The following is a 25,831-nucleotide window of genomic DNA, read 5'->3' on the forward strand; positions in this document are numbered from 1 at the left end:
GAAAGGACTAAGGAAGAGATAAACTGTTTAACAGTATTGTAAGGAAGAAAATGACAGATTCTTCTGATATTGAGAAGGTTGAGTCTGGCTGCAGTGGCAGATTTGGAGATGAAGAGCAAGAGGTTGTGTGATGGGTCAAAGTTGACACAAGCAGAAGCAGAATAAGGGAGGTAGTCAGTAAAGAATAGAAGACGAGGGGGAGAGGAAGAGATAGCCTGTTTGGCTGGGAAGTAGAGAACTTCAGTCTTAGTGGAGTTGTGCTTGAGCGAGTGAAATGCCATGCAAAATTTGATTGCGTAGAGACAGGTTGACATTTTTGACAACAGCTCCTTGATAAGGAGTGAAAGGAGAAGAAGATCTGGGTGTCGTCAGTGAAGAGTTGATAGGAGAAGCTGTAAGAGGAGAGCAGGACGCCAAGAGCTGAAGTATAGAGAGTGAAGAGACGTGGACCAAGGACAGACCCTTGGCGAATTGGGGGTGAGTGGGCAAATAAGGCTGTTGAAAGACACCTGAAAGTGTCTGGGGACAAGCAGGGATTGGCTGGCCTATTGGGCACGCCAGAGATTTCCCTGTAGACTTCTGCACCGTGGGCTACCTTTGTGTGGCATTTCCAAAAATTCCCAAAGAAAAATGGTTGGGCTTGTTGAAAATGTCTAATATGGGGCCACCTTGAAAATTATTTCCAGGCCCTCTTGGTTCCCAGTCAACCCCTGGAGACAAGGTATGAAGCAAACCAAGCGAGGGAATTATCTCTGATGCCATGGAGAGATAATGGAGAGAGATGGTCATAATGGTCAACAGTATCAAAGGCAGAAGAGAGGTCGAGAAGAATAAGAATAGATGAAAGTAGAGTGTTGAGCACGGTGGACGAGTGTGCAGTAAACGGCAATGGAGTAGCCTTGGAACTGCTTTGGTTCTTGCTTTGTTGCAGTGAGGACTGCCTTCTTTGGAGCTTAGGCAGCTTATATCTCTTTTCCTAGCGTGGAGCACTAGTCTGGAGCATGGTGGGCGAGCGTGCAGTCAACGGCAGTCTACTAAAGGCTGCGGGAGGTGCGGCCACACTTGATCTTTGCCTGCAAGTGCATTCTGTGATTGATGACTTTTTGATCTGCTACCACCACTGTAAGAAAACATCCATTCGCCGGCCACCCTCACTCTAATATTATCATGTACTTTTTACAGATTAAGACCGGGGAAGGGTCAGACTTGAGGCCACTCAACATCTTTGCTGATGCCTCTGCCGAGTCTGCCCGTGACTGAGAACAGTGTTAACAATGCTTGCGTTGCTTTAACTGATACAACCTTAAGGCTCCCCAATTCAGATTACACAATCACATCCACACATATTAGGAAAAAGAGTTAGTAGTGTAATTGTAGGGGACCAGCCTAAATCACATGGAAGTTTGTTTGGAGACATTTCACCATTAAAATTGCTGGTGCCGTCTGAAGAAATAACTAACAAACCTGCCTGTAATTTATCTCCAGCTCAGTGTGTGAGTGACATTGAGCCCGGTGTACCCGAAATCCCCTTGGTGCGGCTTTCAAATACCCCAGCTATTTTCAATTCTCTGAATAATACCAAGCATGATATTTCTTTGGACTTGTCTTCCTCTTGTGATGACTCATATATTCTGAATATACGTTGCCCAAAGTAACTCCCATACTATCATGGCTCCATCATTGGTGGCCCTAATTTTGTTCTGAACTCACTGGTAACAGTGTTCAAACTGTTAAAAGACAAAGTCAAGGAACATAGTATACACTTTGGGGGGCTACAAATGAAATTGGATGAGTGTGTGACTTTGTTAAGAGAGTGTTCAATGGATACACGTCGTCAACAAGTGGAGGCCGTTGGATTGCCATCAGGTGTTACAACTTGGAAACTGATACTTCCCCTCCTGAAATTGTAATGCGTGAGTTTGAAAGGTTGAGTTTTCTACCCAGTGATGGAGAGAAAGAGGTTTCCATGAACCCTGTTACTCCTTCTGACCCAGAGAGAGTTGTGATAGACTCAACAAACATCTTCTCAAAGAAAGACTAAAAATAAACAAAAATTAGATATAAGCAGAAAAAAAATCCCTCTTGGAAATTCCTATGTACCGTGGGATAAAGAAAATGGAAACTTTACCCCATGTTTGAAAAAAGAGAAGCTGAGTCCCCATTTGTAATTTTAGAAATGTCTATCCCTGAGGACAGACATTCATTGGAAGAAAATAAAAAGAACAAGAGGAAAACAAAGAACAGTAGAATGATTCTCAGAGCTCTTCTTCATGATTGTAACCCTCTTGGCTCCGTGGAGGTGGCCTCACAGACAGAGCCATATGTTAAGGCATTACCACTGGCTACATGTGTTAGGGACTCCAGTTATTTAGGTGCTGTCCTAGGCATAGGGGGCAGGAGTAGAGACATACACAAAAAAGTAATGAGGGGGTGCAAACTATTAAGTTGACAAATAGCAATGGAAGACCGATGTATAATCAAGTGAATCATGATTATGATCAATGTAAAGTAGTGGTAGATACAAGCTTCATTTTAGAAACACATTTTCAAAGTGAAGGTCAGCTAGTATTGAATCGTCAGGCGGGGTTATCACTGTATTACAACAGGTCACTATAGGAGATATTGCTTTAGTTACTTTTATTGATTCACTGTGTTTTAACATTGTGAAACTAGATGTTCCGTCAGGTGTTGTACGCTCTGTTACTTTTTTAGCAGTGGGCGACATAAGACAGCATGCTTTTGATCTACGTCTCCTGGGAAGGGGTGATCTGAATAGTTTTGAACCTTTGGGTCCTCGTGACCCCCGGTGCCTTCACCGCAGATATGAATTATACGCGATCAAGGCCTGCAGGGTGCACGAAAAGCAACCATTGTGCCATCAGATAGGAGTACTAGGGACTGGGCATGGTTGCTGGGGTGGCTAAATAATGGGGTCACTAATGCCAGACCGATTAGGCTGGGTTTTTAGTAATGAAAATTCCGGGAAGATCTCCTGGAACTGACGTGGTTTCAAGCATTTGATATCCAATTCGAGTATAACTACCATAATTAAAGATTGTGTCATAGTTTGTTTCCAGGAGACTTTCTCCCAGGCTATTCTGACTTGCAATAGCTACCAAATAATGGTTCCAAAAGCTGTATGGGGTTCTACTGGACATCTGACTGTTGGCCTTATGACCGCCATAAAGACATCTTGGGCTCACAATATTTCATTTTTTTAAGATTCCATTGTGCTATTTTAGCTGTGCAATTACGGACTAAGAGGCACAATATGCTGATTATAAATATTTGCTGGAACGAGTCCCTCATGGTACTAGAGAACTGTATTAAGCAAATTGAACAAATCTTGGGTAAATGGAGAGAGGTTAATTCCTTAGGCGATGTACTCCTGATGGGGAACTTTAACACTAACTACCTATGGAATGTTTCATTGCCCTTTTGGTCCTGTTCCATACCGTAAAGATATCAGCGTCAGCAAAATGCGAGAGGCAGACAGTGGTCTAATGTTTTGAATGATTGGAACCTGTTTTGTTTAAATGGAAATACTGCGGGGGACCTTGATGGCAAATCAACATGGGGTAGGGGAAATTCGTCCTCCAGTTTGGATTTCATTTTCGCAACACAGAAATTGTCTACTCATTGTACTTTTCTTGACATAGTGGATACAAATCTTAGTGATCATAAACATCTGTATGCTAACTTTTTAGATTGGAGCCAGAGCATCTCACATGTATATTAATTTCCAAGCAGAAGAGTAGGTTGTCCTTGTTCCCAAAAAATGTCAAAAAAGGTAACCACCAGGTCAAATCCCGAATGGATTCAGTGTTGAGTGAAGATAGAGATGAATGACTGTCTCCATCTTATTTCCCAGTATTCATACTTCAATGTATGGCTAATGTGTCCTGCTCATCTAGTCTATATTCTGTACGGTCTTCTGGGACATAATCACAATATACAGCAATGCAAAAGGGAGATGAGAATTCAGCGATATGATGAAGCATCTAATGTTGCAGCCCACATAAAGAACATACAACATCGATATAAAAACATAGTAAAACAATTAAAATCAATCGTTTGGCAGCTAAATGGTGAACCAATGGTCCATTGCATGATAAAAAAAATCGGATGTTACTTACTGGAGGTTAATTAACAGCCAAGATAACTTTCAACTAGATGCCCAACAAAATCCCATACAGGAATCGGAATGAGTTGTGCATTTTGACACGCTATTTGCACTTCCTCTGCCTGCTAAAAATGTGAATTGATGTTCCTGTCCTTGGTTTTTCATATTTGAGAAAGAGGACATTATGCATATGGTTAAGAAAACAAGTGATTCTAGAGCTGCGGGTCTGGAAGGACTAAGTAACCGTGTTTTAAAAGTAGATCCAGAGTTATGGGGAACTTGCTTGCATTTTTTATTCAATAAGGTTTTAAAAGACCACAACTTGCCAATAACACGGCATGACTCACACGTAATACCGATTTATAAAAAGGGGAACACATTAGACTATCGTAGTTTCCACCCGATTGCGTTACTAGATGCTGGTGCAAACATTTCTGATTCCCTGGTCTTGAAAGAATTGACAGTTGCGGTGGAATCTGAAGGGAAAATAAAGCCATATGAAATGGGTTTAGAAGGTGAGTGGGGACTGCGCATCCAGGGATCATCATTGATTCACTCCAGCAGATGATAGGGAAGAAGGGTATCGAAGATATCTTTGAAGCAAGTATAAATGCATCACTTGTGTTTGATACCATCAACCGTGATACCCTGTGGCTGAAATTAAAATCGTGGCACATACCCCCTGGCCTACTGAATATTTTGATCGGTTTGTACTCCCACACTAGTTTACGCATTAGGTTAAATCTAGATGCCGTGTTGACAAAGGCAGTAAACAACCTTTGGGGATTAAGGCAGGGCTTCATTGTAGCCCCTTTATTATTTAATTTGTATTTCTCTGATCTGGGTGAACATTTGGTTTCTGTAGCTCTTGCCTCTCCACAGCTTTATGGTGTGAAAATCGCTTATGTTACATATGTGGATGATATTGTTACATTCGATCATACGAAAGTCAGCCTCCAGTTAATGATTTATGCCTTTGCCAGCTTTGCACATAAAGATAATTTGGCAATTAACGAGAAGAAAACCAAAGTTATTCTTTTTACAGATGAGAAAAAGAAACGTATTCAGAACTATCGGTTGAAGACTAGGCAATTAGAGGTTGTGAGCTCTATAGTGTATCTAGGTTTCACTGTAACTGTTGCGCCAATAATCACACCAGGTAAGATCATCATGGGTTTTATTGACTTGCATGAAGAACATCAGCAAAGACCCCCAACACTTAAAACAACCCAGGCTTAACTGCCAACACTTGAGAAACAATAAACACAGGGGATTCTACATTCTGGAATGGGCCTGGCTCATCTGCTTATCCAGGAACAGACAGATGCAAGCATAAACCAGATAGACTGAAGCAGCTACCTGATAACATACTTACTCTTGTCAAATACATAACATAACTTGTCATTTACATAACACACTCCCCTCCCTTATCAAAATAAATAAATAAATAAATAAATAAATAAAATAACACATTTTCTTTGTGTTCTGACAACTGGATTATACTCCAATTACCGTAAATTGATTTTACTTCTTTACTTTTGCAACTCTAGACATATTCCACACTTGACCGCTTTCCAATCTCACAGCATTTTCAAACACTTGGGCAACCCTAACCGGTTCAGAATACAGAGGCTCTTCTTTCTTTGAAATCACAGCTCTCCTTATCCTAATAAGGTCCCCTACTTCAACAATGGTTCTTTTTCTTGGATGCTTCTCGTTAATTTTCTTCACCCATTTGTCCTTGCGAGCATCCATCCTTTTTCTCACATCATCCACAACCATATCCGTCTCTCTTGCCCTACCTAGCCAAGCTGGTGATACCAAAGTGTTCCCCTTTCAACCTCTCATAAGTTCAAAAGGACTTACACCCATTTCAAGACATGGTGCCATTCGCAACGCATATAAAAGTTCTCTCACAGCCACCCTCCTGTCCATGCCACATGCATTCGCCCCTCTGATCGCTTCCATGATGCACCGATTGACTCTTTCAATCATACCATTCCGTTGTGGATAATACAGAGCGGTCCTTTTGTGCTTAACCCCACACTTGTCAACATATTCTTGAAATAATTTACCCGTAAACTGCGGACCATTGTCCGTAAGGATACTCCTGGGTAGCCCTTCCCTCTCAAATATACCTTCCAAAAATTCTATGATGTGTTGACATGTTATTTCTCTCACAACTTTGAATTCCGTCCACCTTGAAAATGTGTCAACTAGAGCTAGGATAAACCTTCCTCGCCCCATGCCCATGTCAACCGGGCCCAAAACATCCATCGCTAAATCCTGCCATACTCCCTTGGGTGCATACACCATCCTCATTGGCTGGGACACAGCTGATAAATTCTTCCCTGATTTGATACAGTCAGCACATGCTCCAATCACCCTCTCAATTTCGCGATCAAACCCTGGCCACCAGTAGTCAGCTTTTATTACTTCTTTGGTCTTGTACACACCTATATGCCCTTGATGTGCAGATATTACCAATCTTTCTCTCAGACATCCAGGAACAACCAACTTGTCCCACCGATACAACAACCCATCCTTCACTGACAGTTCAAACCTCACTTCCCACATTGATCTTTCCTCACCAGACAATAATCTCTTTTCTGGCCATTCCTCTTTGACAAAAGTCATAATGCGTTTCCACATTTCATCAGACCCTAACACAAGAGTCCATTCTTTCTTTTTGTATAATCCCTTCCACTGTTGAAAAAACCATATTGCCCTCCTCAAGAGCTTTGTTACCCTCATCACCTTTGACCTCCTTTATTCTTACTATAGAAGCATGATCGGCCTGCACATTCTCTTTGCCAGAAACCACCTCTATGGTAAATTTGTGGCATTGTAATCTCGTCACGCAGCAGGCAACTCTTCTCGACACTTTGTCAAGGCCTTTGCTCTCAAATATTGACTTCAGTGTCTTATGATCAGTCCTTAGTATAAAATCCTGACCCCAAACGAAATTTTTCAATTTCTCTATGCCGCAATGGCACGCCAAAGCTTCTTTTTCTAGAACCAAATAATTCAGTTCCGCACCTTTCAACATGCGAGAAGCATGCAGCATCACTATCGCCTCCGTCCCATCTACACTCGGTTGTGACATTACAACCCCTATACCTGTATCACTGGTATCAACGGAAAGAATGGTCTTCTTCCTCATGTCGTACATTGCTAAAGGCTTTGCCATGTCAATTTTTCTTTTAATTTTTTCAAATTCTCTCTCACAGTCCCTGTTCCAGTCAAATTCCAGACCCTTCCTCAACAATGCCCTTAAACAAGTTACGCTATCGGCATAGTTTTCAACAAACCGATGGTAAAATTCAATTGTTCCTAAAAATGACCTCAATTCTGCTTTATTCTTCGGTGATTGCATTTTCACAATAGCATCCACCAAATCTCTTTTTGGCCTGAGTCCTTCCTCTGATATTTCATGACCCAAATATTCAACAACACGAGTCACAAAAACACACTTCTCCCCTCGCAACGTTATGCCTCTTCCTTTGAAAATTCCCAAAACTACCTCAACTCTTTCATTTACCTCTTCCTCACTCCTTCCACATATGAGCACATCATCTTGAAAGCACCATACTCCACTCACATCTTTTAACAACTTGTCCATAACTTTTTGAAATACCGAGGATGCTGATATCAAACAAAAAGGCATGCACCAAAATTGGTATATCCCTTCATATGTAATAAAAGCTGTAAGTTTCAGAGACTCAACATCCAGATTGATCTGATAAGCACTTGCCATATCTAGTTTTGCAAAGAACTTTGCATTGCCAATATGACTCAAAAGTTCTCCCATATTGGGAAGTGGGTGTTGGTTAGCCACAACACATTGATTGAGTTCCCTTAAGTCAATACAGACTCAAATCCCCATTACCTTTTTTTACCACCACTACCAGTGAAATCCACTCCACGGCTTTGGCAGGCTCAATAATTCCTTCTCTTTCCAACTTCGCTAAATCATCACGCACTGCATCACGCATTGACAACGGTAAAGGTCTGAGTTTAGCAGCCACTGGCCTACTTCCCTCTTTCACAACTATCTTGTGCACCATCCCTTTGAGACATCCTACACCGTTGTTGAAGACTTCTGGATATTTCGCAATTACATCATGACCTTTAGAGGTATTTTTATTCAACTCTGGTAAATTGGCTACATTAAGAACTTGCTCCTCGCTGTTGGGATCTAGTCTAATGCACAGCCCCCTGTGTTCTCTCCACCCAAGCAAGGTTTCACCTTTCTTAGTGACATACATTTTTCCATACGTCATTCTCCCTTTAAATTTGAACTGGGCATGACAACATCCCAGAATATCTATTTTACTTCCATTGTACCCACCAGGATTCTTATCAGAAGGAATCAAATCTTTCACACAACCACCAATTACATTTTCATACACTACCCAGGACATCAATGTAATCTTTGAACACGAGTCCGCCAGCATTTTTACTAGATGTCCATTCACCTCCACCCAAGCAGATGGATGTTCACATTCGTCAGATCCAGTGCAACGTACCATGTGTACAGTAACAATTTCATTCTCTGACAATTCACCTTCCTCTGATGATGCAGCATTGCACTCATCAAGCAACAAAGTCCCCTTTCCTCCGGCAATCCGATAATTTTTACAACAGCTTTCAAAATGCCCCCATTTCTTTCAAATACCACAATTTGCACGCCTCCCAGGACAGATAGGAGATGTTGACAGATGACGTGCACTACCACATCGGAAGCACAACCTATCATCTCTTTTTACATTCCCTTGCATGCTATCCTTCTGGAGACATTTGTTTCCTTGCTCACCACCCCCACCTTTACTCTGATTGGTCTCATAGCGCTTGCCATACCTGACCTTCTGTCTCTTCTTTTCCTTCACACTATCCCTTTTTTTATCTCCTACCTTTAAGACCTCAGTGGTTTCAGGTGTCTACAGACAATTTGGCTATACACTGCAAAGTATGCTCAATCCTTTTCGCAATACTTATCACTTCTTCCAAATTGGGATCATCTTTTAACCAAATCTCCTCACAAATTTTACCATTGGAACAGTGAAGCATAAATTGATCCCTTATATGTTCATCCAACCCACCACCAAATTTACAATTTAAAGACAGGTGCCTTAGAGCTGTAATATAATCTTCAACAGATTCCCCTTCATGTTGGAACCTCATGCCAAAGTGGTACCGTTCCAACACTGTACCTGTTTTGGATTCAAAGTGTTTATCCAGCTTAGCTAATGCTTCATCAAAATCGCGAGTGTCAATGTATTTTTTGTGTGAGATTGGGCTAGAATAACCTTTTTGAGGATTTTTAGGTATTGAGTTGTTATTTAACAACACACCTCCCTCCTTTACCGTTGCCTGCTGGGTGACGAGATTACAATGCCACAAATTTACCACCTCTGTGGTAAATTTGAGAAAAACAGAAAACATCTTGCGTCGCGTCCAGAGAAGCAGGGCTCACTTCTCACATCCCATCCTCGTCACCAATGTTGCACCAATAATCACACCAGGTAAGATTATCATGGGTTTTATTGACTTGCATGAAGAACATCAGACAAAGACCCCCAACACTTAAAACAACCCAGGCTTAACTGCCAACACTTGAGAAACAACAAACACAGGGGATTCTACATTCTGGAATGGGCCTACCTCATCTGCTTATCCAGGAACAGACAGATGCAAGCATAAACCAGATAGACTGAAGCAGCTACCTGATAACATACTTACTCTTGTCAAATAAATAACATAACTTGTCATTTACATAACAGTAACAACGCAACTTCATGAAAAAGTCATGGTTTTTGTGAGGTAGAAAGCTATCCAGTTAAGCCATCAAATGAGGCATTTTCTATATAAGTATGGAAAATGTACACTATACTCAATACGCTAGTTCTACGAGGGAAAGGTAGTGCCCACTTTGATCTATGGGCTGGAAATATATCAATCATTATTTAATTGGGACCTTAGCCCCATAGAAGGCTTAATCTGGAAGCATGCCCTTTCACTACCTAAATGCATCCGATTGCATTAGTACGATTTGAATTGGGCTTGATATCTCTCAATACCCAGCTTTTGTGGAAAAGACTGCCATTATGCATGAAATCCAGAGATCTGCCGCCATCTACTCTTTACCTGGAACTTTGGGAAGCTGTTCTAAATTTACAGAATCCATTTCTTCAGGTTTGTGATGAGGCTCTTCCGAATCAGGGCCTTAATGTCCTAGACGTTATGGGGAACATGCAGACATTAAAAAAGAAAATCTATAGTCTGGACTGGTGTAAAACCTGCATGGCCATCTTAAAATACAAGAGGTTTGGTGATCTTCATTTAGTTCACAAGCAGCTTGGAGACATGCCATTATATTTGCAGCACTTCCCGTGTCCTGCAAGTAGGTCATATTACATGCGGGTTAGGTTAAATCTATTACATACAAATGGAAATTCCTCGTTCTGGGACAAAGGTATACCTTCCTGCAGATTTTGTGCTGAAGATTGTGAATCACTGAAGTCCCTTGTGTTACACTGTCAAAAGCTAAATGAGAAAAGGATTGTGCACTTCGGTCATTGGGTATATTCTACTCCAATGTTCTCCCCGCTTACTCATCACCTTGAACCCTTTGCTCCAGTGCCCTACCGAACTCGCTGTCCTGCTCCCCCGTGTCATATCTCCCTTCTGATCCATTTCTCTCCTTGCCTGTCATAATTGTAATTACCCCACACCCATTTTATCAAACATTTAAAAAATATCACCAGTATCCATACTTTCAAATCTGGCCTTAAACTCTATCTACACTCCCTGAAAAAGGACCCTGCTGCTTGAGAACACCTGAACATTGCTCCCATCCTTGATTTTCACCTCTCGCCGGTCATCCTCATACTTGATTTTCAGACTTTTTTCTATCCACTACTACCCGGACCATTATCTGCCTATCATATATACAAGCCTTGGCTGTTTGGGAGTTTGGAGTCTTGGTGACATTTTTATCCAATTTCGCAGTGGTTCAAGCCTTTTTTGTTTCATTGTAATGTGTTTGCCGCGTTTAGTACATTGTAGCAATTTAAAGTTTTTGAAGGTTCTCAGGTTTGTGTCATTCCCATGGCTCTACCCTCTACTCTTTATTTTTTATTATGTGCAGATGTTTTTTTTATTTAGCTTGCAGGCCTTTGAGGTATCTTTGTATTTTGGAGTACACCTTGATTCTCTTTTTACAGGCTGGGATGCTTGTGGTGTGAGGCAGGAGGTTTGCACTGGCAGTGCTTGGCCCTAAAGTACAGACCTGTTGCTGGTGTCTGGGATGTTTTGTTTGGAGTCTCTGTTTTGAAGACATTTCTGGAATTCCTGGACCTAATTCAATTTTGTTTTGATCCTATTTCTTTTGCATTGGATTTGGGGGTTCTAGTTGTCCATTTGTGTGTATCTGTACAGGGCAGTGTCGACTTTGGTGATTTTCTTTAACCGCTTAATATCTTTTACTTGTTATGTTCTTTCTTTCCTCTCTTCCTCTCGCCTTTCATTCTGTTGTACCACTTCTAGTGCAAAACCTGTTATCTTTATTGTCATGCTTAACAAGGATCTCAGGTTTTATTCTTTCTTTCTCTTGCTGGTCCCTTCTCCCTTCCGAAAACTTCATTTCCTGCTCTTCCTTGCTTGCCAGAAATCTTGTGTTTCATTTTTAAATTAATGATATGCAGTTGCACCTTTCTTTTATACATCTAGAGGTGTTGTCTAGTGGTTAAATAGATTACTTTGGAACCTAAAAACCTTGGTTCTAATCCCGTCTTCTGCACTTGATCAAAAAGTGTGCGGTTTTGTCACCCAAATATATTGTGATTCTGCGAAAATCACTTCTGCGTGTGCCTACAAATTGTAAATAGACCAAAGCAATTGTACTGTGTACTGTCCTGATTACATCCATGTGACTCACGATCCAGCCATCAGATAGAGGCTTCTGTGAACAGGAATACCAGCGCCATGCCTTTCGATACATTGCAACTCATGGCTGTGATGCTCCTGCTAATATACACCTCACGCCAAATCACAGACAAAATAAGACATCTTTCTTTCTATGTTTGTATGTTTCGTTTCATATTTTGCTTTTTATTTATTTTTATCTACAGTACTTCCTTTTTTCTTTTTCCTCTAACAAGTCCGTCGTGATCAGAGCTGCATCTTTTTTTATCAACTTAATTTATCAGTTCATATCAATATCCCTTTATTCATTCGCCTTATGCGCCTCTGCCATCAGATCCTCTCTTTCTGCCACCTTGAGTTCTCTTTTGCTTTTTCCGGACCCATTGGTGCTTCCCTGATGCCTATCTATTTTGATTTTCTTTACATGGACTTCTTACGTCTCACTACATATGTATTTAATTAATTATGCATTTTCACATTTGTAATGTGCTACATGTAACTATATGTTTTGGAAGTTTTTGTGAAATTTTTGTCAGGGAGAGCAGTTTTTTACAGGTGACGGAAGCTCAAATAAAAAAAAAAAACATTTCCTCTTCAATTTCTCACAGGAAATGTTAGCTCAAGTGTAGCGGAAAAAACGCTGGATGGAATGATAAGATGCCCTTTGTGCCTGGGCATTGCCGATAGAGTCGCTGTACCCAGGACATGACCTCAGAACTTGCTTAGTGGCTATAGTCTGTCACTGTTCCTGAGACATGGCTCAAGACCAGACATGGTGCATGCTGGGAATAGATGCAGAACATTACAGTGGACTCTGCAGGTTGGGGCACAGTACCGTAGGAAATGGCAAGGGCACAATAACTGCGGCGAGTGGCTGTAGGCAAAACAACATTATTGGTTGATTAGTTTCATGGCAAGACTCAATATTTTATAATGTATTACATTTCTCTTCTCTACACAAACAAATGCCACAATAACAGAAACACAAAATTGCTTGCAGAACCTAAGAGAAGAATACCTAATAAAAATTCAGACAACCAACTTCTCAAATAAAGTCTTTTCGCAAGCAATTAAAGTTACACACAAGTAATAAACATGTTCTAATGAAGCTGATACGGGGCAATGAATATAAAACAGTTGCTACTTCCTCTCAATGTTTCGGAAGAACCAACTTTGAATGCCTTACTTGCTCGTTCTGTACCCGGAAGTTCTCGTAGATTGCGTATCTATGCGCTCCCTCCCAATCCATGAGATCGATTTGCAGCGTCATTTCTGCAAGCAAAGTTATCTGGCGATGAGCTCACAGAGAGGAGTCATGGTTCATTTTCACTGAAGAGAGGTTAATTTAATTTATTTTACCACATTTCCAGTTCCTTACCTGCTGACAATAGGTCATGAATGTGATCATTCCCCAGCCAGAATTCATCCTTTTTACCCTTGAATGACCCGAACCCTTCTTTGTACTCATCCCATTTCCTAAAAACACAAATTCCACATTTCAGATAGGCCCATAAAACCAATATTTCCTAGTACTGGCATGCAGGAGAACATTGTCTATGAGAAAATGTCTGGACGAAATCCAGACATGAACGCAACTGCACACTGTATAAGTCAAAGTCAAAAAACCTTTTGACTTCCTCACATTTTTGGTAATTTCAATCTATATCCAAAGCAGATTTTAATTGAAAGTCATAGACACCAAAGTTTCACCAACAAAATACAAGACGGTTTTACATGTTTAGTACAACAAAGCTAAAATTAATAAGTGAAAAAACACAGAGTAACACATTAAAGAGTAGCACCCAAATTCCTATTTAATACTGAAACACAATGGGCCTCATTACAAGTCCAGGAACTAAAGTACTGGTAAGCTTGTGGGTACCGTAGTTCCCGGATTGGCAAACTACGAGTTGTGCTAGCGGGTGCCTCTCTGCCCGCCAGGTCGACCTGGCGGGCAGAGCGGCACACGCGAGCACAGCATGTCGGATGCACAGGGACCATTGTCAATGGTGCCGGTGCATCCGACCTCCCCATTCCCATTGAGCCCTATGCAGCTCAAATGGGAATGGGGAGTAATGGGAAGTAATGGATTCTGGCCCCTGGCAAATGGGGATATACAGGGTCCGCGAAGGTTGTAATGGCCCTGTATGTCCCCATTGCCAGAGGCTGGAAAAAAATGCAAGTTCGGCAGCAGCCTGACAGTTTTACCGGCAAGGCTACCACTGAACTTGTAATGAGGGCCAATGATTCTAATCTTTGCCCTACGTGCTTTAGGACTGAGTCCCATCTTCAGGGGGTAACCCTTGCTAAATTCTTAGAAACATTCAGTCAAAAAACTTTATGCAGAAGGTTGAAATCACAAAATTACAAAGTGATCAAGTATAAACAACCTTTTTAAATGCCATACACTTGAGGAGTTACATACCTTAGTTAAAACTGGGGTTTAGGATTGACTCACACCTTCGCATGCAGTGACTCAAACAATAGTCTATCTGTAAATTATCAAATGCAACTATTACATACCTCATCATTTTAAAATGATTAAGTCTAACTGCAAATGCGGTCGCACAAACCGGCTCTTTTTCACACGGGAGACCAATACGTCTGTAGTTCACAAAATATAAGTACCTTGGCCATCCCTATAAAGACACTCGGAACAAAACCAATTTCGGTTTGTGGAATAATATCCTTTTAAAGGAGATTGTGCAAGCAGAACAATACAGTATTACTGTCCCGAGTGTCAAGGTGCAGCGTGTAAAGATCTATTAGAAAAAGTCTGCATGAGCACTAATTCTACTAGGACCAGATAACAGATCAAGAGACATGATTTGGGCTGTATTATTAAAGATGTGCTTTCTCCATGCACCGCACAATTCACCACTTGCATGGCTGACTGCGAAGCGACTGAATGCTCTGGTGGTTGGACACAACAATTCTGATTCATTGTTGGTGCTTTTCTATCTGGCTCCTTGGGAGACACAAACATGTGTACACCTGAAGCGTGACACTTTGGGATTAAGATATGTTTATTGACCTGGATTGGCTAAAAACAAGATAATTCTGAGAGGCGATAGCCAGAAGGTCTATACTGAACTCACACAGGGCCAGATTCACAAAGATTTGCACTGGAACAAATCAAGGAGATGCCCATGAGAACCTCAGATTTGTTTCTGCTACCTCATACATCCACATCCAGGTCTGCCTGGGGTGTCTATGAGATAGATCTTTTTCCTTGTTTCTGGACCGGCAAACTTGTAATAAGGCCCCACATCTTACTTTGGAAAACAGAGAACTCTTAGCTAGTGGTCTATCAATTTAAGGTTAGATTACTGCAACAGTCTACTTGTTTCAGATTAAACAAAATGGTGCCATCAGGGCTGTTCATGGGTTGAAACCAAGAGAGCATGTAACCACACAACAGCCTTCGTTACATTGGTTGCCAGTGCAACACCAAATTCAGCACAAAGTACTTTGACTCAAAAATGTATCGTGGGCACGGCACCTCAATATCTGAAGGATCGACTACAACTCAAAACCCCTTTTAGAAGATTGCGTTCAAACGGAAGCATCCTTCTTGTTCAGCCTAGTTTTGAACTGAACAGATTTGGAGCCACATGTTTTGATGTCTGGGCACCCAAAGCATAGAAAGATTTACCAGCTTTTCTCTGTGATCAGTCTTGTTCCTTGAGATTCAAAAAAGATCTGAAAACATACCTCTTTGACAAAGGGATAGATTAAGTGTACCCTTGGATCTGCTTACTCTTTTTTTGCCTGTTTTGTGTTGTTCGTCTGTTAGCGCTCCGAGGTCTTTGGGTGTACAGCGCTTCATAAATATTAGTAATAATGATAATAATAACTTAAATAAAATGACATTGAAAAAAACATTGGATCTATTTCAGAAATATTTAGGGTCTACCTGTTGAAATTCACTTTGCCATTGCTTCGCCTTTGAAGAACAGTCCATCCCCCACCGTCAGACATGTCACAGTACACGAGAAAAGGTTCCTTCTCAGGCCAGGGTTTGATTCGGAAATATCCACTTGTAGTTCTCCTGCTTTCAAACACTGTAGAACAATCTAAACCGAGAGTGATTAGTGAGGCTATTTCCACAGCATAGTGTGTTGCAAGTTGTTAGCATGCATTGTGTTATTGATGATTAGTTATGACGATGTTTAATGAGAAATTGCTAGATCACTTTAATGATGATGATTTTGTAAATGAACAAGTGCCAGAGCCCAAATATTTCCAAACTTCCAAACGTTCCTGTGCCACACGGCGGCAGAAGCTCTCTGCCCACTCATTCCGCCACTCGCTGCTGCTTCCCACAAGGTCACCATATTTGGGTTGCAGCTGCAATTCCCACTGGTTCATTGGGGTGATGTATGAAATGCTCATGGCGATTTAGATCAATCAACATAATGTAACATAGTTTCATTAGCTATTAATTTCCTCTGATTCTATAGGTGGGAAGTGGAAAATGTTCACCGTCTATCCACATAAAATACAGCAAACGTGCTTTCTTCATAAAGTGCCAGACAAATGCAAAAAAGAACGTTACTGAACTGCTGAACACCACCGCAAGTTCTTATTCTGTAGGTTGGCACAGGCACTCTTTGGCAGTGGCCTTTTCCACTGCCTCTGGTGGTGCTGCTGGCTGGTGACTGTCCAGCACTAATGGCACTGGTGACTGTCTGGGCCTGATCAGCAATGTGCCAGTGTGTGTTAAATTCCCAGTGAGTTGGCAACCTGGTATGTGCCTGAAAATTGGTGCACCCCATGTGAGCTGCTTCTACAATTCAGAAAATAACTGAAGACCCACCTCTTCTAGGAGTCTCTCCTCCTCAATACCTATGCCATCAGGTTGCCCCTTTGCTCCATCTGACTCGCTAGATGCCACCTGCCCCTCCTCTCCCCTCCACCCGATACAGCTGTACCCCTCCTCTGTGTCCCTCTGTATCCTACCTGCTGCTATATATCTGTTCTGTTGTTACCTCTGAAAAATACTCTGTTATGCATCTATAATGTTGTACACCTCTGTAAAGTGCTCAGTTGTGTATCTGTATTGGTGTATACCTCTGTAAAGGGCTGCGTTGTTTCTCGAACGCTAGGTCCGCGCTCAATAAATACCATAATATCGAGCACAGCATGGCTGGCGTGGTTCTCACTGTTGTTGCTTGTTGTGTGACTAATACTGGCTGAAAGTAGAAACAATGAAGTTACCAAAACACTACATCATAATTGAATTGAGCATGAGACTATAAGTGCTGTTGCTGTGAAATAAGTCCCGGAGCTCAGCCAAGGCAAATTCCTCCACAAATTAAGCAGTGCGCATCACCCTTTTTGCAATTATACCTTCTGGCTACATACTAAATGTTATGGTTTCTCCCCCTCCCTTTTCCAATCGCATGCTCAGCTCTTCCGCTAACTCCATGATTTTTTCTTAATTTTGGACAGGTGGAGTCAATTCCATATTTTTATAGAATTCCACGGGTGCAGCTTTACATTTTTGTTCCTTCACCTGTGTCTTGCTTCAAAGTCTCCAACATGCATGTTTGTTTAAGTCCAGGGTGTCAGTGTAATTTTTTCACTATATCACAATCCTGTCAGCTGTGCTTTTGAAATTTAGCAAACTTGGTAGTAACACTGCCTCCACCACGAACAACAATCTGTTCACACATTGATATGGGAAGGAGAGTACTGGCATGATATGCTTACAGCAATGTTTGTGCATCGATCAGAGTACTAATGGTGCATGTACATCCATACATGGTTCTGCTAAACATGCAATTCTGTACTAATTTTCCTCAGTGCCCAAAAGAATGATGACCTTAGTGTAGAATTATTTTTTTTTACTGTACTTGCTTGCATAGCTCACATTATCAGACTGTGTCCCAGACTTTTGCAAGTGGCAACTTTATTACTAATACTACAGTCAGGTAGAGATGTATCAAGTTGCTGAGATGATAGATATATCTCATTAATTAATAATGATGCCAAAATGTTTTTAATATGGTTATTGGCTCAATCATACATAAACACCAGACATGTCTTATTCTTAAAATACATCTCTCTGAGCTTACAGATGATTTCATTGGGGCTATTGGTTCAGCTAGAGTTTCAGGTCAGAACTAGAATTTCTGTATATGCTGTGAGAAACCTGAGGGCGTGGTCACATCTACTCCCCTTGGGTCCTCCTCTAAGGTGGCCAGGGAAATGCCATCGATTTTGGATCCTGATCCTGAGGGTGGAGAAGTGAGGGACGATTACCTGGGTGGAGGGTCCTTGGGGGTTGAGGATGAGATGTCCTTAGGTGAGACGTGGTATCCCTCATTTCCATTTCAGGAGGAACCCTCAATCCCAGATGCATTTATGGGGCATTGCTACCCCTGTCACACTGACCAGGAAAACGCCAGGAGATATTATCAGTATAGAAACACCAGGAAGAGGGTGAAGAAGAGAAGGTTAAAGGGTAAGACAGGCGAGACATGGTATCCCCCTTTTCCTTACGAGAACCAAGCTAAACCTGCCCTGCCCTTTATGGACTATTGTAAAACACCTCCCCTCATATTCCCTCATTTCACCAATCTAGTACAGAGATGAGGAGAATGCTGTAGAGTACTGTAAAGGTCAGGCATGTCCCAAGTTCTACTCTAATTGCAGTCATTCAATGCCAGTTGGGAACTCACACCTGCAACCTATCAAGTGGTTGAAGGTGTATAAGAAGGGTGGAAACTAGCAACACACAGACCAGCAATGAGTCCTGTTTGAGAGGAAGCAGCTGTGGTGGGTCCTGCAGGGAAGCCAGGATGCAACAGATGATCCCAAGGAACCGTGGAGCACAGGAGCATGCGGGCCGGATGAAAACCACAAGTTTGGGAACCTCTGTGGTCGGAGATATGCAGCCAGAGCTGTGAGCAAAGAAAAGGAAACAAAACAGCCGCCAGTATCTGTGGAAGCGAAGCAGAGCTGCCAGTGAGGGCAGGAGAGCATCAGAATTGAGAGTGAGGCTTGTGGTTAAAGGAAAGCCAGTGGGTGGAGCCGAGACCAAACAGCACAGATGCCTGAGGGAACGCCAAGGGCCAGTGAATGAAGGGAGAAAGTCACTCGAACCGCGGTGCTCCTGGGGTCTGTGGGGAAGCAAGGAGAATGCCAAACGAACAAACCAGCATGTTATAAATAAAATGAACCTGAAACAGCGGGTTGGGTGATAATTAAGCAGTAACGTAAATGATTACCCTTATTGCATACCTATCTTGAATGGGCAAAGTTGCAACCAAGATGACAAATGAAGATGAAGCACAAGTATTGCCTGTTTGAAAGCAAAGTAAGAGACAAGAAGATATTGCCTGTTTGAAAGCAAAGTAAGAAGCAAGAGAGCAAGAGTGGAAGATTGCGAGAGAGCAAGGCTGCAAGGTGGTAAAGGAGTAAAACTCACCATGAAGTGAACTTTATGTATGAATACAATGTGGGAAGGCCAAGGATTGGCCAAGGCGATGTGACACAGTCTGGCAAAGCCAAGAGGCTGACAAGTAGAAGCCAAAGGAGATGTGACACAGTGTGGTAAAGCCAAGAGGCTGACAGGGATACGCTAAGTGAGTGTGACCATTCACACAGGGGCAGATACAGAAGAACCTGTGTGGCCCAAAGAGTCTAGGGTTCCTGGTTGTACGACCTGTAATGGATGGACCGTGTGGTCTGACAACTGCACCTAGACTGGGGAAACCTCAAGTGTGAAAGCCAAAGAATTTGTTGAAGCAAACCAAGAAGGAGCAAGCTGATTGAACTGCTAAGCCTATCCAAAAGGTTTGTTAAGTTGATTTGGAGTTGTTTTGAGCATTGAAAGACTGAAACCAAGTAGACGTTGGCAAGTTGAAGTCTTGGGGAAAGGAACCCTGAGACTTGATGAACTTTAATGCTGTCTTGAGGACAGAGCCCTCAAGACCCTTTTCTTTGAAAATGTTGCCTTGAACTTGGGGAGGGAAACACTAAGTATTTGTGGAACTGTTTTGACTTGTGGACGGCAATCCCAAGACCATTGTAGAACTTTCTTGAACTTGGGGAAGGGAAGCTGAGAAGGAAGCTAGGAGCTGGAAGAACCCCAGAACTTTGTTTTGATCACCATTTCGTTATTGCTGGCATCCTTACACATTGTTTAGCTTTAGTTGTGAGAGCAAGGATAGGTTTTGGATGCAGACAGACCTTTAGGTTGAACCTTTTGACTCGGACCTTCCTTAAGATAGGGAAATCCCATCTTAGCATAGGGCAAGTTAGGCCTACAAGCATCCTGACATTTGAGTTGATAAACCATGTTATTTTGAACTTTTAATCTGTTGGCTGTGTCTTGCTACATGATGCCTTCACAAAGCTGACAAGGTCTTTGACTGAGTGAGGTGGGATTACTTCTCCAGCGCAAGTGGATACGTTAGATTTGGATAACATGTTATTCACAGTATTCAAGCTCTACATACAAGTGTTAAAAGTAAAATTATGACCAATAGGAACTTTTTGGATGAGGTAGAGTGACTCCCCAGGGTTGCTCACAATATACAATTGAAATTCCCTACACAAACCTTGCCGACGACACTCAGGTACTACTGAAACGCTCAGGAAACCCCGTCCTAGACTCTGTTAATATCAATCAGGTTTATAGTATCATCCAAGCTTGGATGGGAGACCACCATCTTTGCTTGAAAGATAAAATGGAGCTCCTTATCGTAGGTTCCCCACACCGACTCAAACACCTGGACCCGGCCTTCACCTCTTTCTCTTTCAATGGCAAGATCACCTCTGTCTCCAGCCATGCGAAAACCTTGAGAGTGTACCTAGACTCAGAACTCTCTATGCAAAACCACGCTAAGGCCCTTGCCTCATCAGCAGCTTATTCCTCCGAGCTCATCAATCTCAGCAGAAACCTTCTCTCCTCTGATAATTACCTCATGCTAGCCAGGACTGGACTATTTAACGCCATCCTTTCTGGAACGTGGACCAAAAACGTAGCAAAACGTCAACTGATCCAAAATAAAGCCCTTCGGTCAGTCAGGACAGTCTGGGGGAATAAAACAAACAGATTACATCTCCCAAGCATGGCACGAGGCACACTAGCTGCGTATCAAAGCCTGTATTGAGTTCAAAATGCTAACAATTACACATCAATGCAGCCACAACAATGCATCTGCCTACTTTAAACAGCGTATATCTAAAAGTGCCAAAACACGCTGCTTACGCTCCTCTACCACCTTAACCCTAGCAATACCAACATTCACCAGAAAGAGTGCAGGTGGAGCGAGCTTCACTCTGATAGCTTCTACTCTCTGGAACGCCCAGCCACCATCTATCCAAGAAGAGCCCTCATACATAATCTTCAGAAAGAAACTGAAAACTGTACTGTTCAACAAATATGTATGAGGCTTGGCCTACCATCACATGACTGTATTTCCCCATTGTAACAGGTACTAGTGATGTGATACTTCTGGGTCTGGGAGCTATCAACAAATGAAATAATAATAAACAAATAATATAAATAAATACATTAAATCCCTAAATCAGCTAATTAGAAGCTTTGAAGAGATTGAGTCTATTGAACATAATGGATAGGCCTAGAAGATAGCCCTCCATGCCACTGATATATTGGTGTACACTTGCAACCCTAAATCAGCATGGAAAGAACTTGAGAAATTGACAACAATGTTTATGAAGGCATCAGGGTATCCAGTAAACAACATCAAAAACTAAATTAGTAGCTGGAATATTCCATTTAACTTCCTGTACACAAAGGCGAAAGTATAATATTTACGTGTCTTGTTCTCATAGCAATTAGAAGAGATTAGTTCCAATAATTCTGGGAAGGATATCAAAGAGATACAGAAATATCATCACATGTTGGAATTGGCTTCCACTAACATTGTTAAGAGGAATAAACGTATTAAAATGCTGATTCTCAAAAAAGTGAATCTTTTGTCTAAGACAATTCCAAAATATACCTATGCAGAGGTGAATCAGTTGAAAGCTAAAATGCATGAACACGTGAAAAATATAAGCCTAAGACTACGAAAGACAACAGAGAAAATTCATATGAGAGAATAATGACTATGAAACTCTGAGGATATTTACGTTCGCCAAATGTAAAGATGATTTGAGGATCTGTGTAGAACAAAATACAGCCGGAGCATGAACCTGATTTGGATGCAAAGAATGTCAGTAGCTTGCCATGAAATCTCTGCAAGTGAAAATGAGAGTGAGGTAACACCACTACATTTACACTTTTTATAAGACAATAGATTGCTACATCAAGAAGATACAAAGACCATAAAAAATGGAAAGGGAAGGGAATGACCAAACGGGGGAGCAAGAGAGTGCCATGCATGTTGAGGATGGGAAAATGGCAAGGTGGAAATAGTAGGAGAGATCAGAAGTGCCAGAGCATTAAGTGCACACTTCGAGGCAAGTGGGAGGAAATAAGAAGAAGGGGAGCATTTACAGGGCATTAATCTGTCACAGGCAATCATCTCTAAGACTGAAGTGGTAGTCCTGTGCAGTTAAAATATATGACTGTACACATTTAGTAATAGACTTGTACACATTTATGAGGGACATTAAGCTTAAGAAATGATATATAAGTGTGAGACTGAAGACTGACCTGTGGGATTTAAGCCTACAATGTCAGCTCTGTCTATAAGTGAAATGCCAGCACATTTGCCAAATGATACAGAAAAAGGTGCAAATGAACAAGACGAGTTGCCCCAAAATAATCTTGATTTGGCATTGATAGCTCAGTCCTGGTAGAAAGTGGGATGAAGTGTAAAACCAGGTTTAATCCTGTCATGGCGGGTTGTGTGAATGTTGACATATATGAAGATCTACACAAAGACAAAAAAGAACCATATTAAGGAACTCCCGTCCCCTGCACTCTATTAATCGCTTAAACAAGCTGAATAAAGGTTTATTCCCAAGAGGGGAATCAGAGTAAATGGAGTAAATCAATTTAAAGTGCAATGAAACAACATAGTAATTCAAGATATCTGTTTAGTATCGAAACATATTCATCAATTCAACGAAGAGTTGGTTATCCAATCTGGATTTATTTTTCAAAGAGCAAATGCCCAACGCGTTTCGAGATAATGTTCTCTTCATCAGGGGCTGTAGTTATTCGTTGTGTCAATCACAGTAACTCTAGAGAAGTATATACAAAATAATAATAATGTAAATTTACATAATAATGATATCAACTTAATGTTTTAGAGACAGTGATTTATCCAATAAATCATATAAGTTCTTAAAGCAAAAGGTAGTACACTAATTAGAGGAGTCTGCAATCATGTTATAAAGTAACAAGGAACAAGAGTTAATATCGCTATAGCAGAGTCTTCATCCTAAACAATTATAAATCAAATGTAAGAAAAAATAGACTATTGCAAGAACTACTAGGTGTATAAATAGTAATAAACATACCGTATGTTACATTAAAGGATAGACTGGGTCATGTCGTTACACAAGTGTGTCATCCCAACAAGTTGTAGCTGTCTGGGTCCCCTATAGTATAACCAAAGAGGCAGAAGAAACTAAATGAGCACTGTGCTTTGGAATCAAGTATAAATTGATAGATGAAGAAGAAAGTCTGTTAACTTACTAGCCAAACAAGAATTGCTTGTATCTGAATCCCTCAGAGGCTGAGGGGACGTGTTGGTGTCAAAGGAGAACAGTATTTTCAGTCTGTGCGCGGTACCTAAAAGATGGAGGCGCCACTCGTTACAAATAGAACGACCAAACAGGTTTACAGTGTCAAGAGTATCCAACTAGCGTCAAAATTGAAAAATAGGGTTATAGTAGTCTGGCCCTGTCCTAGAATAAGTAACTTACTGTAGTCTTTGTAAGGCAGGAAAGACAGGTAGGCCTCAAAAAAAATGGCGGTTAATATATACGTCATTATTGTGACGTCATCACGCTGTAACGCACATGACGTCGCCAATGTAAACACCATGTATACGTCCGTTTAAAGAGACGAGTCTGGTAGCAAAAAGTGGCCAAGAGGTAAATACGGCTGAATGTGAAAAGCTGGATGTGTAAAGTTGACTTGAGTCATTAAATGTGACACAAAGGTCTATGTATGCAGGAAAATGCGTATAAAGGGAGTCTAATAAGGAGTGTCATTTAAAGAAATTAGTCTGGTTTGTTTAATATTCTCAAAAAGTCTGTATACATGGGAAAGTACGTGTGAAGGGAGTCTAACAAAAGATGTAATTAAGAAAACTAGTGTCATTGCAGGGGTATGTTTAAACCTTCAAAAATGATTAACCCGAATATCATTAGAGATAATACATAGGAGGTGCAAATACTAAACTGCATAGATATATTAGACATTTGTAGCCAGATATGACATGTTATACATAAAAAACATATGCATTTGTAAATGTAAACATACTAGAAAAGTCATCCATAGAAGTCAAGTAAATAAATAGTATCAATATGATAAACAAGGTATGCTGTACTCTGCCTCATATCAGATGAGTGCACAATCTGTTGAGGTTAAATGTGATTAGCTCAGATGCGAACCCAAAACTGAATTCTAATACCTCTGGGGGGGAAAAGTTGATGCCTATATTTAGACTTAAAGGCTATCGATGTGATAGAGCAGATCTCAGCAATGGAGGAAAAAGGATGTTGCGTTAAAGGAGAGGTGTTTCAAAGGAAAGGACCTAGGTAGAAATCTTCGTTAAGTCCTTTGAAGATCTAGACATACACCATCATGTCGGGAGAATCTCTTGAACAAGAATCAGAACCTGAATGAAGAACAATGGCAGGCAACCCGGGGATTTAAAGCAGAGCATGTTATTGTGATAATACCTTCTGATATGAGTGGTAATGCTGTGATTGTAGATGTTAATGTATATATAAATGAGGCCCAAAGACAATAGCATCTAGAGTTTCAGGACTCTATATGAGATAGGGTAGTCGTAACTAATCCCATTCAGGATATTACGACTACATTTTACACAGTGTTGTTGAAATATCAGGATATAGATTTAATTGACTTGAAGGAAAACAATTTCTATCAACACATTATCCCAAGAGTCTATAACTAGTACATCACAAGCTACTGGTAGCCCCCCTCAGGCCTCCCAATAGCTCCTCACACCAGTTACCAAAATTAGCACTGTGTGTGTATGTAGGTGTTTGAAGTCCCTGGGCCTCTTACCCTGCCCCCCTCTCCTCTTCCAGAAAAGCAAACATTCAAAAGCTGTGTGCATGGTGAGAGGAGGAACTGCATGTGGGTTTGATGGGCAGTGTCCCAACAAGGGTTAACTATCAATAACAAAAGTAGATGGCAGGTGCGTTTCGAGACCATTTTCAACAAGAAGTGCAAATGATGGCTGATTAGAAAAGGAAGGGATGCATACATCTGCATGTCATGTGAAACAAAGCAGGTGCTGCAATCGTTTCAGTCCCTGTGTTCCTTTAGATTTATTTCGGTTGGCATTACTTTGCTTGCTGGTAATTGTAGGCTTCCAAAGAGAATGGGGAAAATAAAGCTACATCTGTGATTGGTTTTTGCTCAGTGTGTCCTATGTGGATAAAAGACAATCCGTTTGAGTCCCAGCTTGCAAGAAAGAAGGTACATCCAGTGGTACGGGCTGCTGTTTATGGTAAAACTATGAATTATTTTGTATTTGTATATTCGAGGTTCTTTGTTTTAAGGCAGTAGTACCCCAGGTGGAATTTGTTGTGATATGGAGGAGCTCACCTCTATGTGTGTCCAGTGTTCCAATACAGGAATTTAAGCATTAA

At 41.2% G+C, this 25,831-nt stretch overlaps 1 protein-coding gene across 7 annotated transcripts in view; it reads right to left on the reverse strand.

The window, feature by feature from the left end:
* LOC138528452 (fibrinogen-like protein 1) overlaps positions 1-25,831 on the reverse strand; it is a 285,943-nt gene that overhangs the window by 62,949 nt on the left and 197,163 nt on the right. For all 7 annotated transcript variants that reach the window (XM_069640091.1, XM_069640085.1, XM_069640087.1 and 4 more), the window contains 3 exons: positions 15,966-16,125; positions 13,428-13,525; positions 13,236-13,321 (listed from right to left, as the gene is read on the reverse strand). In XM_069640091.1, coding sequence (XP_069496192.1) covers positions 13,236-13,321; positions 13,428-13,525; positions 15,966-16,125 — 344 coding nt within the window. The remainder of the gene's footprint in view (positions 1-13,235; positions 13,322-13,427; positions 13,526-15,965; positions 16,126-25,831) is intronic.

Source organism: Ambystoma mexicanum, chromosome 7q (genome assembly GCF_040938575.1).
Source record: "Ambystoma mexicanum isolate Mex_15411 chromosome 7q, UKY_AmexF1_1, whole genome shotgun sequence".
In the NCBI taxonomy this organism is placed as follows: Eukaryota; Metazoa; Chordata; class Amphibia; order Caudata; family Ambystomatidae; genus Ambystoma; species Ambystoma mexicanum.